A 15,381-nucleotide genomic window follows, 5' to 3' on the forward strand; every position below is an offset into this window, starting at 1 on the left:
CAGCAGCCGTGGGTGTATTCCATCCGGACCCATCGATTTATAGATGTCCAGACTGCTTAACTGATCCCTAACCCAATCCTCATCTACCAAAGGGAACTCCTCCTTTGTCCTGACTCCTTCTGGGGCAGAGCAGGTAACCCTACAGATACCAGACCTCTTCCTGAGCAGGGTTAGCATTCAGAGACTTGTGAACAATGGAAGCCATAAACACAAAGGTGAAATGTACTTTTCTCTGCACAACACAGAAGACCTGGCTAAGTCTGTGTATTATAAAAACCTCCTCAAAACCGATTGTTACAAGTAGATTTTTAAATAGATAAATCTACAGGATTTTCAATGCCAGTGCCTGCAGTTGCCTTAGGGGACTCACAAAATGGCAGCCTAGAGCTGAAGGCTTTATTCATCACAACCCTGTCTTAGCACAACAAATGAGAACTGCGTTTTCTAACTTGGGGGTTTTTTATTCTGAAGAAAAGGGGGGAAGAACAGAAGACACACTTACTTAGCTCTCCCTGGCCAAAAGGCTTGGGATTTTCAGAGGTTTTAGAAGAAAGAGAACCTCTCGGTACTTTCTCTGCATCTTCCTCAGGTTGTACTTGGCCCAAGGTTGGGGTGCATGCTGTTGTTTTCTTGGCAGGCCACCTAAATAACAAGCTTTTCAAATACAGAAGATATTCTCCTCATTGTAGTCATTGTCTGTAACAGAGGCAATATTTTTTGACTTAAGAATATCAAGAAGCATTCCAGAAGGAAATTCTGTCACTCACTATCAAAGAAATAACTTGAAGAACTAAATAGCTGGTAAGAAATATTAAAACAAACCCCAAACGACAACAACCAAGCTAAAAACCCTACTCACAAAACTGAATGTAACTGGGGAGTAGCGATTACGCATTTGTCTCATGACAAAACAAACATTTGCAGCAGTGATTGTAAAACAATACCGTACACAAAAAGACCTACGTAGAAATAAGGAGCAATGCAAAGCTACTACTGGTAGGCATGAAGGCACTTCTATGTCTCTAAATTGCAAACTACATTTCCACACTGCAACACTACCGTAAGAAAAAATATCCAAACCGATTACAAAAAAAGAAAAGAAAAAAGAGGAACATCCCGAACACAAACACGCCGCACTCGTGTACTGTCATAAAAGAGAATCCAGCTGCCAAGCTGGGAAACTCGCAATTATTCCAGTTAAGGAAGATCTTAACTGGAAGCCAGTTAGGTACACGAAGGGGAGAGGCACTCGAAGCTCTCATTCCCCGCTGCCGCAGCCCAGCAACGCTTCCTGGCACTACTGGCGACCCCGAGATCGGGGACCGCGAGTTGTACGGAGCAGCGAGAGCGGCCCCGGGGCCTGCGTCTCTCCGCACCTGGGCCGGGTCTGTGTCCGCCCAGGGGCGTGTGCCCGGTGTTTCAGCGCGGTCTGAGGGTCTGCCTCTCCCTTCCGTCCCCAGCGCCAAGCATCAAGCACCTACCCGCTCACCCGCTGCTCTGCCCGTCCGAGGGGTTTTGGTCCCTAAAAGCGTTGTGGCACCGCTGCTCTCACGGACCGGCGCGGCACGGCTTCACATCTCCTCGTCCTTCTCACTCCACCTCACGCTCCGACCCAGCCCCGCTCGGTAATTCCGGCCCGCGGCAACCGGTGCTGCGGGGGCAGGGGTAGCGCCGCGTCGCCTCAGCCCCCTCCCGCCCCGTCCCGGTCCTGCCTGTCCAGCCCGTGGTGGCGGCGGTGGCGGCGGCCGTGCTGGCTCCGTCCGCCCAGTACTGGGCACGTTCCCCAGCCCGCCCCGCCGGGGAGTCCCGCTCCTCCGCTGCCCGTCAGGCAGGACGGCAGCGGCCGGGTGCCCAACCAGCGCCACAGCGGCCACCGGAGCTGAGCTGAGCCGAGCTGAGCCGGCCGCTCCCGCCGCTCTCTTTCCCTTCCTTTTGCCGTGCCGGCTCCGCTCAGCATCTGAACTGCGTGGCCGCTTCCATCAGCCACGGTGCCAGTGCAGTGCAGGCAGAGAAGTGTACAGAAAACTTCAGCTCAGCCGGACTGACTTAAAATTGACACTATTCTGACAAAATAAGCTCCGTGTTGCTTCACATTTTGAACCGCTTTAAACTGGTACAAAACCGAACCTCTGTCAACTGAGCAGCATTTATAATGCTTTCTAGAGGAAAACAATGCATAGTTTTTACATTTACTACATACCTATGTGGATATGCTGGCTGGAAAAGCTTGGTCTCTTGTAGACCAAATCCTACAAACTAAGACTTGTGGCTTACAAGATCCATTTCCATAGTTTCTTGTAAAATGTTTCTAGCTACAGTTTGAATATAAAAATGTAAATGCTGCACAGATAGGGACTGATTTAAGTATTAGTTGGTGTACACAAGTGATTTGCATGACATACTCTGTATCAACCGTTGTTAAAAATGTGGTGTTCGATGTAAATCCACTGCAATAGTAACATTTTCATTTATCAGGAGGACCTGTTGATTCAGCCTGGGGACTTCCTCTAAAGTGTGAAACTCGACTGTTGCATAGCTCCTTATTTACCAAGAATACATGGGAGGTGCGTGCTGATTTACTTGTTTAAGAGGTTAAGATCTGATTTTGCAACTGCTCTTGTAAGTAAAAGGCCTCTTTGCCTACCTTTAAGCACACTGATTTAAATTGACAGGTTGAATTTTTCAGAGAGAAAACTCCTCAGCTGCAAAATCAGTTGTTTTCGTAAGGCTGAACACTCATAGCTGTGCTGCTATAAATGTTACTCCGGTAAGAGCTGGTTTCCCACCCTAAATTAAGGAGGAATTTTGTCCATTGCTTTCCATGAGCTTCAACCAAATGTAAGGCAAGTAGGGGGACAACTCAGATCGCTTCTCCTCAAGTCGATTAATTAGACCAGACAGATTAGTCAGATGAACTTTATTTCATAGAGGTTCCCACTCACTGATCTCCTGATGCAGGACCAGCGAATATGAAGTGCACCACAGTTTGTTAGCATTTAATAATAAAAATTAAAATCACAGTATAAATTTGTCTTTAACTAGCCCCTTTAGAGAGACAAAACCAGACAACTGAGACTTCAGACAAGTGACAGTATATTAAGAAAATGGAATTAAAATATATGGATTTTGTCTTGGCGGTGAATGTTTCAATAATAAATTCAAAGTTTTGATGGTCAACATCGATAAAGTCCAGTCTGAAGATAAAAGAGTCGTTGTTTTTGAAGGTAAAGACTCATCTTTTTTGATGGTAAAGCCAGGTTCGATGGTAAACAGTCAGGTTTGATGCAAACGGTCACGTTTGGTGGTAAAAAGTCACATTTGATGGTAACGAGTCAGTTTTGATGGTAAAGGCAGCTTCGATGGTAAACAGTCAGGTTTGGTGCTAAAGTGCCAGCTTTGATGGTAAAGCCAGGTTTGACGGTAAACAGTCAGGTCTGGTGGTAAAGAGTCAGTTTTGACGGCAAAGACAGGTTCGATGGTAAGCAGTCAGTTTTGATGGTAGAGTCATTCTTGATGGTAAACAGCCAGGTTTGATGGTAAACCATCAGCTTTGATGGCACACAGTTTTGATGGTAAAGAGTCAGGTTTGATGATAAGACATAGTTGGTTTTGACAGTAGGTTTAGTTTGGGTATCGAAGGATTCCATCAGTGAGCTTTGTATCTGAAAGACAAAAGAAAGCAATGTCAGTCCATGTCATGACGTTCAACGCCAAACCCTGTCTCAGTGGTTAGGTTTCTGAAAGAGAAGTCTCAAGCTTGCACACAGCTCCATCTGCTCTGTGACTACATTATCTGACAGACTTGCGAAGGTAGCTTTCCCACATCCAAACTGACTGCATTTTGGATCTATGCTAAAGTGAAAATTCCTACTTCAGACCCCTTTATTTAGTATTTTTAAAGACGGACCTTCCACAAGAGGAAGTTCATGAACATCTATGGACTTGAGGAAATACTAAAATTCTCCAGACTTAACAAATGGCTTTTCACAGCCCTCATATCCCACTTGTGTTGCAAGCAGTGGACCAAAGTGGGGTTCTGTCACTGTGTTTATCGGTTAACATCTCTCACGTCTACACAAATAGCGCACTAATCTTAACGGCCCTGGCCTGTGTAGTGGGGTGCAAGACATTTAACTTCTTCCTCTACTTTTGACTGGTTTAGAAATAACCAGAGTTGGCCACCTGCTGGCAAAAGCATTCACTAAAGCCAAACCAGTCCTAGTCATTGTCAATGTGAAACACAAGGCCATCCAAATCCTGAGGTCTGAGGGAAACATGCAGGTTAAAAATAGGAAAAGGGATGCAGTGTTTGATGTGTGTATGAAGTGTTATTTACTTTACCACAGGTGATGGCTTGCTGTGTGCCAGCTATTTTGCAGTAATTTCTGCACATCTGACTTCAGATGCAACAGACATAAGCCCTCAGATTAAATAACAGTAAGTCTTGGTTTGTACACAAATCCTTACAGGGGCTAATTGTGGAATATGTGGAGTTAAAAATATGTAACTGTTGTAACCTAATCAAGAACAGTGCGCGGATGCGGTTCTGTCCTGGGTTCAGCAGGCTGGGCTTAAACCAGGACAGGTTCTTAACTTTGTGCTCCAGATCTAGCGTTCTAACGCTATTCAGCAACATCTTCCTACGTTTGCTTGACCAACCTAATGACCAGCCTAATGACCAACCCGCAGGCGGATTATTATTATAAATCACTTAGACACAATGGGAAAAAGACAGGCATGAGAAACATTCAGAGAAGAGTTAGGGAAAAAATTGCAGATTATGCTGGAATCCCTGTTTACCTGTAATCCGTCTCTTGATATTTATCATCTATCTTGCAGCGTTTCCTTTCCACTTCGCTTTCGCCTCCTTCTGTGTCACTGTATTTCCTCTTGCCAAGCCTCAGTTTCTTATTTTCCCAGAAAGCGTTGTCAAATTGTGCACGAGCTGAGGCAGGTGGAGGTGCGTGCCCTTCCCAAGAGTGTTTTTCAGACTGCTGCGGAGGTACTGAACAATGACGGAGGTTCCCTCTGTGGCTGCTCAAGTGATGCGCTCCTTCCTCTCTGCAGTGAGTGTTGTCAGCCCATCTGCTCTTGCAGGGATCATCCCGCTCTGATTTCGAGAATTGACTCCATTTGTCAAAGTCTTTGTCAGAATGAGTGTACTTCCTCTCTCTACCATTTCCTGTTCTACGAGCAGAGTCATAATCCTCGTAATATCTGCATTTTTCCCATCTCTGTGCTTCATCTTGACAGTATGTTTCCGGGCTCCAGGTTTTCTCTCCTTTGGAACGATAATACTTATTCCTGTCCTGTTCTGTTCTTTCTCTGCTTCGGGATCTATAATCAGAGTATTTTCCCCAGCTTTTGCCATTATTTGGACTGTTTCTTTCATTATGCGAAGGCCTGTATTGGCTCGCATGCATCCTAGGGTGGAAAAAAGAGAACAGAGAAAGGATTCCAATGGTAAAAAATGGAAAACCATTCTGTGAAGAAACAGAAGCATTCCAGGAGGCATCTGCCTGTATTTAATATGACAATAACACATGCTCGGTGCTGACATCTGCAATCCTACATGTACAGTGTGGAATTTGCTGTACTAATTTAAAGCTTTCTATTAAATAGTACTAGCAGATGGGTAAAAGAATGATAAACTTGTATGAAATCTTGTTTTCATCAGAGTATACTCAATTTACCTTGTTTTCTCTGACAACCTGTTCAGGTGGTTGCAGGCCAGGGATTCTAAGATTATTTCTTGAGGAATCGGTGACTCAGCTACAGGTATCTACAATTAAAACATAGACGTTAACAAACTAACAAACAAACAACAAAAAAACAAATGTAGAAAACTAATGGGACAGTAGCACAAAGTGTTAATGAGGAAATCTGTGCTGTGTGTTTTCACAGTATTTCACATGAATTAGGAACATTCGTCCTGAATACTAAACACGTCATAGGTGAGAAGTTCTAGATGGAGCATACATAACTTGCTCGTAAAAGCAATCCATTTGTTTTAGCAAAGAAAATCTCAGAAGGTTTAGCAGGTTGGACTTGGCAAGCAAAATCATCAAGTTTCTGTCCCTTTTGTTTAAATCCAATATCTAAACTAATAGCACCATTTAGTGAATCATTTTGTGGCAGCTCATGATGGGATCTCTCTTCTTCAGCACTCTCACAGAAAGAATGGGAATTCTGCAATGTGCCAACCACCTTCCCCATTACAATTCCATATGAAGATATGCTGCAATTCCTTTTCAACACGCCATTCGACTCCACAGACTTTCCTGAAGACTCTGCACTGGAAGGGACTAGAGCATCGGAGCCGACTGTAGGACTTACATTCACTGCTGGCTCTACAAACATTTCATCAGGAACTTCCTGTTTGGAAATGTTAGCAGCAACTGCCACTGTAGATGCATTTGAGGAAGACTCTGCTCTGAGAGAATCTGTAATTGTGGAGGAAGGAACGGCCTTGCTGAGATCCTCATTCTCCAAAGCACTGGTAACACAGCCAGGTTGTGACACAGTCTGAAGCTCAGGCAATTTGTTAGGAATACTGATAGTGATCTTCTGGGCTTTCGATGGATCCGTAGATGAAGGCCTGGTCATTTCCACGTTTCGAATGCAAGCAGTTGGTGGAGCTGAAGATGGCTTGTTTATGGTCATACCAAGAGGATTTGTATCTCCTTTTAGGGGTCCATTTCCATTTACACAACTTGATTTCTGTATTGAAAAAGAAAAGATTGCAAGATGAATATGTGCAATTACACAGCACTTATTAAAACATTAAATTCTCCTACTAAATATTTCTAAAAATTGCCTCACCACCTAAGAAGATAAACACCTCACTTCCAATATAAACCTAAGTCCAACAAGTGTATTTAATTCCTGCTGCTTTTGGTTTACTGCATCTTGGTATCAAATGAGCCTCATTTTTTGAAACCCACTCAAACAACTTAACATTGACTACAGCTCTTCCCAAATATGTTTATTTTCCCCTTTAAACATTCCCTGGAAACACTGCAATAATTGCTCTGCTACTCAGGACCAAGAAAAATCTTTCTCACTGTCTCAGCTAAAGCAACACTGACGGAGAGTGATATTTAATTATTATTACTACTGCTATTGTTCTTATCATCATCATCATCAAGAATTAATAGACTCCTTCAAGTGTCTCAAAAGCGTAGCTGTCAGTGCTTTAGAAAGCACTTTGAGTTGGAAGTATAATGAAGTAGCATGGCTGCACAGTTTAGGATTAGCCACTGTTTCAATAATTCTGGCTGTCGCATGACGGTTGTGAAGAAAGCTGTAGTGTGGGAGGGAAAATAGAACTCGATGCTATAAAACAATACCCCCCACACATCAAAAGAAAACAATATTATCAATTTGGTGTCATTACTTACTCCCTGCAAATTACCTTAACCATATGAGGAGGAAGTCGTGGTCCCGTAAATCCAGCCTGCTTACTCTTAGGCCCCCGCTGACCAAGGAATGAACGGGCATAAGACGGTGCTGGTAAGGAAAGCCCACATTCTCCAAGTGTCAAATCATAGCGCCTTGGGAAAAAAGCAGTGATCTCAGTTTAGAGTTTTTCTTTCAGTCTATTCTTGGATTAAAACCCCAACTATAATTTTAAAGGAACAGATGATGTGACACAGAAGACATATATAAAAGACTCAACCAAGACTACAAAGTAAGAAATAGACAATGGTCTCCCTACAATGACTGTGCTTGTCAGAGCAACAACTCCCCCTTACACCTTCTATGGCGTAATTTCTCCTCTTCTATATTAGCCAGCTACATAGAGCAGATGTAGAGCAATATGCACAAGCTCACCAGTTTAAGGGCAAACAATGAAAGACAGTAAATGACAGCGGTAAGTTCAGGTTAGACAGAACTGAATTACACAAACAGTAAACTTTGCCTAGGACAGAAAGAAAAACACTTGGAAAGAAAGAAAAGTATCAGTAACAGGAAAGTAAATATATTCTGAACAGAGTCAGTAGCTGGTATTACCTGATATAAAAAAGTAAATAAGCTTGCTGATTGAGAACTGTTTTGATATCAGAACGCTCCACTATGGCATCATTCATTCGATACCAAAATCCATTGCCGGCCTGCAAATAAAAGACAGTGATACCTTCAGACAAAATGCATGTTGTCGAAATGACATCACAGGCGGAACACTACAGCACAAAACGTACCAAACAGATCGAACAGAACACATCATTCAACCTTTCTCCATCAAAATGGTGGCTGCCAGTAACATTCATTTTCTTTGTTTATTTTACCCTGCTGGAAATCAAGCCGATACCCACCTTTATGAAGCAGATATAGTGTCCTGCATTACAGCTGAAACCAGAATGAACAAGAACTGCATATAAAGAATAGATGAGTGGTTCTCCCGTTGACTGGGACATATATGCTCGGAGATCCAAATATTCAGGGTAGTTTACGTGCTAAAAGAAAACAGGAAGATTCAAATATTACCCTGAAACGCTTCATGGAACAGCCTGAGGAAAACCCTTCTAAGAACACAGGCTAGGATCACACAAATATATTCTTCATTCATTTAAAAATACCTATTCTCAGAAACAACATTTAATAATTTAAGCTGCAGAGAACTGTTTTCTACAGAATTAGCTCTAAGAGTGACGTCTACTCTTAGGGTTACCGTAAGCCATAGTTGCTAGATTGACGCTTCTTAGACAATTGTTATTATAGTTACAGCCTGCAAACACTAACAACTTTTAAATCAGAGAATCACAGAACAGTTAGGGTCAGAAAGGACCTTAAGATCATCTAGTTCCAACCCCCCTGCCATGGGCAGGGACACCTCCCACTAAACCATGCCACCCAAGGCTCTGTCCAACCTGATCTTTAACACCGCCAGGGATGGAGCATTCACAACTTCCCTGGGCAACCCATTCCAGTGCCTCACCACCCTAACCACCCTAACCCTAATTTCTTCCTTATATCCAATCTAAACTCCCCCTCTTTAAAATGATCTTTTCTTGGGGAAATCTCCCATTCCAAGAAGATAAAGAACATAGATATACAGAAGATAAAGCTGCTTTACAGCTGCAAATATACCTTGCTGATCTTGCCACCACTAAAATCTGCAAATCTTTTCAGCGACATGATAAGAACATTGGAGGAACGATGTATTGTGTACGTCTTGGAGGCAGGTACCATGTTTGTGCACCTTAAAAGCAAGCACAGACAAATGTTTAACAGCAAATTCTTCCCCCTCCCAAAATTCAAACAAGTTTACGTCTCTCACGCAGGCTTATGAACCCATACGCCGCACTTTGGGTTTGTTAACAGACAGAAGGTAACAGCATGTAAGCGGACAGCTCTACAAAACAAAGGTCTTAGAACATTCTCTTTTCATAGCCAAGCAAACATCTGAGCATCTATCCTAATGACAAAAAGGAGAGACTTCCCAACAATTCAGCACGAGAACCGTGCAAGACATTTTTTAGCGAGTCATTAGAGGCTGCTCATGTTAACGACCACCGTTCACATGCACTGAGACCCAATCCCAGTTTCTTCCACAGGGAACACTAGGACCTTCAGCGAGCTGATGTTGCCTCCCACCCCAAATCGTTGTCCTTAGCTCCGTGCTTCAGCTCACCACTACTTAGCAGACACCCCCTTTAACTTCTGGCCAGATGAACATTTCTGTGTGCAGCCTCACAATTACGAAGGCTAATAAACCCCAGTGCAGGCGGCAGTAGGAATAAAAGTCTAATAGGAGCTAATGGCCGCAATTCTTCTCTTTCCAGATATTCATGTGATAACATGAAATGCGTTCTCTTGGACTCAGATGGAATTAGTAAGAATCTTACTTGCTGCACTTATAGCTGTTTTCTCCACCCAGTTGTTCAGGTTTCACAAATTGTTCCAGCGCCTTGGTGACAGACGTAACGGTCTGGATGAATAAGAAAGTAGAGCACTAAGTCACTGGAAATGCAAAATTTCAAACACTTCCTGCTAGTTAACGAGAGAACCTTGCTAGCGCATCCTCAAGTGACCTACTGTCAACCGGCAACCACTGTGAAGGAGGCAGAAACCTCAGAGTACGCTGAGCATTTACCTCCTGTGGAAATGATGCTATTTTGAAATAAGAAAATAAAGTCTGCAGTGCCACAGACAGCATCTGTACTATGCTATGGCATCAATAATGAGAACGATCAAACCCATCAGCCTAACGATAGATGTATAGATGCTGAAGCAGAATAATCGAGTAGTCTGAGAGTATAGGCGTTTGTCTAGATGTAATTACTGTTTTTACAGCTTAAACCCACTGCAGACAGGGAGAGCACCTAGATGCCTTCCACACAAGGCCAAAGTCCAATCCACTCCCACCCAACGCCAAGCTCTTTCCTTTTAGCAGTATATATTTTTAAGTAAAATGCCTTTATTTGGAAAGCTCTACAGGTCCTTCTACAGCTCGACCCGTATTCACAAAACACCTTACCTCTATATCCAGAGTAATACTGAGGAATGGTTCGTGCCTATCCGAAACGGCTTGGCAGTTCAAGCATTTTACTGGAATCGAAATACAAATGCTTAGCACTGACTGGACAAATTGAAAGTCTTCATACATTTTACTTTAGTCAAAGTACAGAGGCCTTTACTACAAACAGACACAGGCCAGTTCAAAGGACAGGAAGATTTTTAACAAGTACCTCGGGATCTTAGGTATCCTCCAAATATTTGATAAATAAGTGTGGTGGCGTGAGAAGATGTGTCCCATCTGGAAAGAAATGGTAAATCAGACCTCAGATGATGCGAGGCTCCGAGTTAACTCTTCAAACAGTTTTTACCAAGGACATTCGTTTTAATGTACTGTAGTAAAGAAAGGAGTAAAAGGGGCTAGAGAACATCTAAAAGTGAAATGATTTGTTTACGCGTACGTGGTTCCTCCATTCAAGCAAGCTCTCTGCAAAGCATCAACAGTGAAGGACAAGAATTCATGTGCATCCTCTTGACTGCCGTAACAGAAATGTTTTCCTATTCCTAATAAAAAAGAAGGTGGTTATATTTCTCTCATAGAAACTGAAAGAAAACTCACGTTTCTAAAAGTACCAAAATCATTTCTATGCATCAGATAGTGCTTTGAAAAGTTACCAAATATATCAAAAGAGAACCATCTGAAATTACTTACTTTTAAGGCCATTGATAACAGCTATAGGTTTGAAAGCATTATTAGAGAAACACAGGGCCTGGTTAATGTGAGCTTCCAATGTACACATCATACAGAAGTCTTTTTCGTGACCTGAAAAGTGAAAGAAGCAACACAGTCTAGTCAAATAAGCATTGCTACCAAAAAAGAACAAAACCAAAAACTAGTATCCGTGACAAACACTATTGAAATTGATGACACAGCGCTAAGAGAGAATGTGTGTGATTTTCAGGATACTGCTGTTAGGTGAGCTACGTGACACAGAGCTAAGAACCCTCTGGGAGAAAGGAAAGATGAAAGGAAGGTATGTGTAAGTATTTCTGCCCTCCCTTTTGCGACAGGGTTCTTAACTGGACACATTTTTATCTATGTCAAAAAAACACAGTTAAATTTCTAGGAATAAACACTAAGATGCCAAACCAAAAAGCACGCATGTACCTTTGTCAAAATAGACCTAGAAGGATATGCAAAGAGGCTCCAATGGCAAATCAGTTCAAGCGTAGAATGGAAATGCAAAGAACACAAATTCAAAGGTTCAAAAAAGACAAACTTTTAACTAGAATAAAACCAGTCAAAATTTTAATACTGCCCCACACAAATTTCCATTTCAGGTCAGCGGAAATTAGCTCAGAGTGCTTTCTAGGGTGCGATCTTTTTTAATGGGTCAATAGTGAACGTGTCATTTATTGCAGTATTAGCACATTATGGTATCTAGGCTGCAGAGACAAAGAATCCACGATGCCAACATCCTAAAGTTTACCACCTTTCTACCAGCAGGAAATCCAAATGTCAAATGTTCACCAAATGCCTTCCTTTACAACGTACTTCATTATTCACACAAAGCAAGAAATGGTCTTTATTTGCAATTTTACCATTGTGCATTGAATGGACAAATGCACTTTATATACCATTCCGAGCTTTCTGTTAAAGAATCACGGAATCACAGAATCATTTAGGTTGAAAAAGACCACGAAGATGGCGTTCAAAGCCGGCTTCTACAGGTAAAACGGGAAAGCCACGCGTTTTCTCCACAGAATCACTCTTGTTCTTTCACCTTTGCCCAACATATTTATAATAATGCTAGAAAGGACTCACATGACTTGCTGTGTTCAAGAGACAGCATGTAACTGGCCAGAGGAGGTGTGTACGTCAAACATTGTAGAGTAGCATTAAGGAAACACGTATTGCCCAGGTTCTCCAGTCCAACTCCAACATTCAGTGGCTGTTGCCAATCCATGCAGATTTTCTCAGGTGGAAAAAGAATTTTACGTGGTGGGGCAATTCCATCGTTAACAACTGCAAGAAAAATCAGATTTCAAAAAATATTTACTGTTTCTCTTTGAAAAAGGATGTTTAAAAGGTAGCATTCTGCAGGAGCACCCAGAAGAGCCAGGTCTGCTCCGCCACGCAAACCCACGAGATGAACAGCTTAAACACGGCCACTTGAATTTGCAGGTCAGCACGCAGTTTTGAACTATGGTTTATTTATCCGTTTCAGTTCTTCCAGTACAAGACAAACTACCACTCTGGTCTTTTTCCTTATTGTAACTTAATTGACATTTGTAATTCTATGCTAATAAACGTAAGAACAAGGACGGAAAAGTAAGCGAGTAACTAGCAGAGCAGGTAACCCTACAGATACCAGACCTCTTCCTGAGCAGGGTTAGCATGCAGAGACTTGTGAAGAATGGAAGCCATAAAGACAAAGGTGAAATGTACTTTTCTCTGCACAGCACAGAAGACCTGGCTAAGTCTGTGTACTATAAAAACCTCCTCAAAACCGATCGTTACAAGTAGATTTTTAAACAGATAAAACTACAGGTTTTCCAACGCCAGTGCCTGCAGTTGCCTTAGGGGACTCACAAAATTGCAGCCTAGTGCTGAAGGCTTTATTCGTCACAACCCCGTCTTATATCAGTGCAACAAACGAGAACTGCGTTTTCTAACTTTTAGGGGTTTTGTTCTGAAGAAAAGGGGGGAAGGACAGAAGACACACTTACTTAGCTCTTCCCGGCCAAAAGGCTTAGGCTTCTCAGAGGTTCTAGAATGAATAGAACCTCTCGGTACTTTCTCTGGAGCTTCCTCAGGTTGTACTCGGCCCAAGTTTGCAGTGCATGCTGTTCTTTTCTTGGCAGGACATTTGTTGGGCCACCTGAATGATACCTCTTTAAACACTGAAGGTATTCTCTTCTTTAAAGTCATTGCTGGTATCTGTAACAGAGGTAAAATTTTTTGTTGACTTCAGAATATCAAGAAGCATTCCAGAAGGAAATTCTGTCACTCACTATCAAAGAAATAACTTGAAGAACTAAATAGCTGGTAAGAAATATTAAAAAAAAACCCAAACGACAACAACCAAACTCAAACCCCACTCACAAAACTGAATGTAACTGGGGAGTAGCGATTACGCATTCGTCTCATGACAAAACAAACATTTGCAGCAGTGACTGCAAAACAATAACGTACACAAAAACACCCAGGTAGAAATAAGGAGCAATACAAAACTACTACAGGTAGACATGAAGGCACTTGTACGTCTCTAAATTGCAAACGACACTTCCACAATGCAACACTACCGTAAGAAAAAAAACCCAAACCAAATCAGCAACAAAAAAGTAAAACCAACCACCCAAAAATCCTAAAAAGCCCACCAAAACCCAAACACACACACACAAATTCGAAGTAAGGAACACCCCGCGCACGCACGCACGCACACACACACACACACACACACGCCACGCTTGTTCACTTTCATCAGAAATAATCCAGCCGCCAACCCAGCAAACCCGCAGTTAATTATCCCTTTAACCTTAGCGGGAAGCAAAGGGGTCCGAGTTTGTCAGCTCCGGGACCGGGGTGTCCGTCCGCCCAGGGGTTTCTCTGCTCTCCCGAGGCGCGGCTGCCCAGTGTTTCACCGGGGTCTGAGGGTCTGCTTGTTCCGGGTCGCAAGATAAGCTCTCAAAGTCGGTTGACGTCATAGTACCCGTTCCAAATGGAACTGTCCGGCCTTCCGTCACCAGCGCTAAGCCTGCAGCACCTACCCGCTCACCCCCCGCTCTGCCTTTCCGACAGGTTTTGGTCCCGAAAAGCATTGTGGCACCGCTGCTCTCACGGACCGGCGCGGCACGCAGCACGTCCGCGCTCGGGAGCGGCAAGAGCCCAAACACAGCCAAACCAAAGCGACCCTGACGCGGAAGGCGAGGGCAGAGCGCGGCTCCGAGGGATCCCTCGCTTCACCTCGCCTCGCCCTTCTCCCTCCACCTCACGCTACGACCCAGCCCCGCTCGCCACTTCCGACCCGCGGCAACCACTGCGCGGGGACAGCCGCAAGGCCGCGCCGCCTCGGCGCCCTCCCGCCCCGCCCCGCCCCGGGTGTCGCTTGCCGGGCTCGCACGTCGAGGACCGTCCGGAAGCAGGACCGCAGCAGCGAGCAGCCTAGGGCGACTCTGCGCTCATGGCAACTAACGGACGGGACGTGAGGACGGCGGGAAGTGGAACCCTTCGAAGCGTTCGATTCCCCGCGGGTGGCGGCAGGCCCCGCCAGGAGCCGCCGCCGCCTGCTCGCCAAGCAAGGAACAACGCCGCTCATGCCTCGGGAGCTGCCGTTTTTACCACGATGCTTTTCTCCTCCCAGTGCACGTACTGTTCTTAAGGGAAAGCCCCTAATTCCATGCTGGAAGCGCAGGGTGGCTTCTTCGGGCTGCTTCTGGCAGCAGGCAGTTTTTCACAAACTTGTTGAACCTGAGCCGTGCCTACTGTGCCAGTGACCGCTTTGGAGACCCGGTGCTTTATCAAAGCCATTTTGCTTGCTGGAGTTGCAGAGCAGCTCGGAATACAGCACAGGGAAACGTGTCGTCCTGGCAAAGCCACGGACTTCCCAAGGTGATGTGTGTCAAATCCGCTTCTGACTGTCAAGGAGAGGCTGTTTGGTTGTTCCAGGCTTGCTGATGGGCCTTGTTTTGCATGGGGTGTCATCCTGCCAGTGTTCTGCTTTATTGCATGTTTGCGGAGGAACAATCCTTGAAGAAGTGTCAGTGTGGAGATACCTTGGCTTAATGGAACACATTTAGACTCTTTCTAGAAATGATTTTGAGTCGTATGTCCTGCGTTTGCAAAGCAGCGCGATCTCAGAGCTGCTCACTTCACCTGTTTCGAGTCTTCTGTTCCGCAGCTTCAGGTTTTGTTTTTGAGCA

General features: G+C 44.0%; 1 protein-coding gene across 1 annotated transcript; it reads right to left on the reverse strand.

The window, feature by feature from the left end:
• Window positions 1–4,796: 4,796 nt before the first annotated feature.
• On the reverse strand, window positions 4,797–14,235 carry LOC136017518 (ubiquitin carboxyl-terminal hydrolase 42-like). The gene is made up of 15 exons (XM_065685833.1): window positions 13,998–14,235; window positions 13,189–13,399; window positions 12,284–12,484; window positions 11,171–11,281; window positions 10,920–11,022; window positions 10,692–10,759; window positions 10,481–10,551; window positions 9,849–9,931; window positions 9,091–9,202; window positions 8,316–8,456; window positions 8,014–8,114; window positions 7,415–7,553; window positions 5,989–6,720; window positions 5,694–5,782; window positions 4,797–5,424 (listed from the first exon to the last, which is right to left on the reverse strand). The coding sequence occupies exons 2-15, from the start codon at window positions 13,388–13,390 to the stop codon at window positions 4,797–4,799; spliced, it is 2,781 nt and encodes a 926-aa protein (XP_065541905.1). The 5' UTR covers window positions 13,391–13,399; window positions 13,998–14,235.
• Window positions 14,236–15,381: the final 1,146 nt, after the last annotated feature.

The sequence above is a fragment of the Lathamus discolor genome, chromosome 6 (genome assembly GCF_037157495.1).
Source record: "Lathamus discolor isolate bLatDis1 chromosome 6, bLatDis1.hap1, whole genome shotgun sequence".
Taxonomy (NCBI): Eukaryota; Metazoa; Chordata; class Aves; order Psittaciformes; family Psittacidae; genus Lathamus; species Lathamus discolor.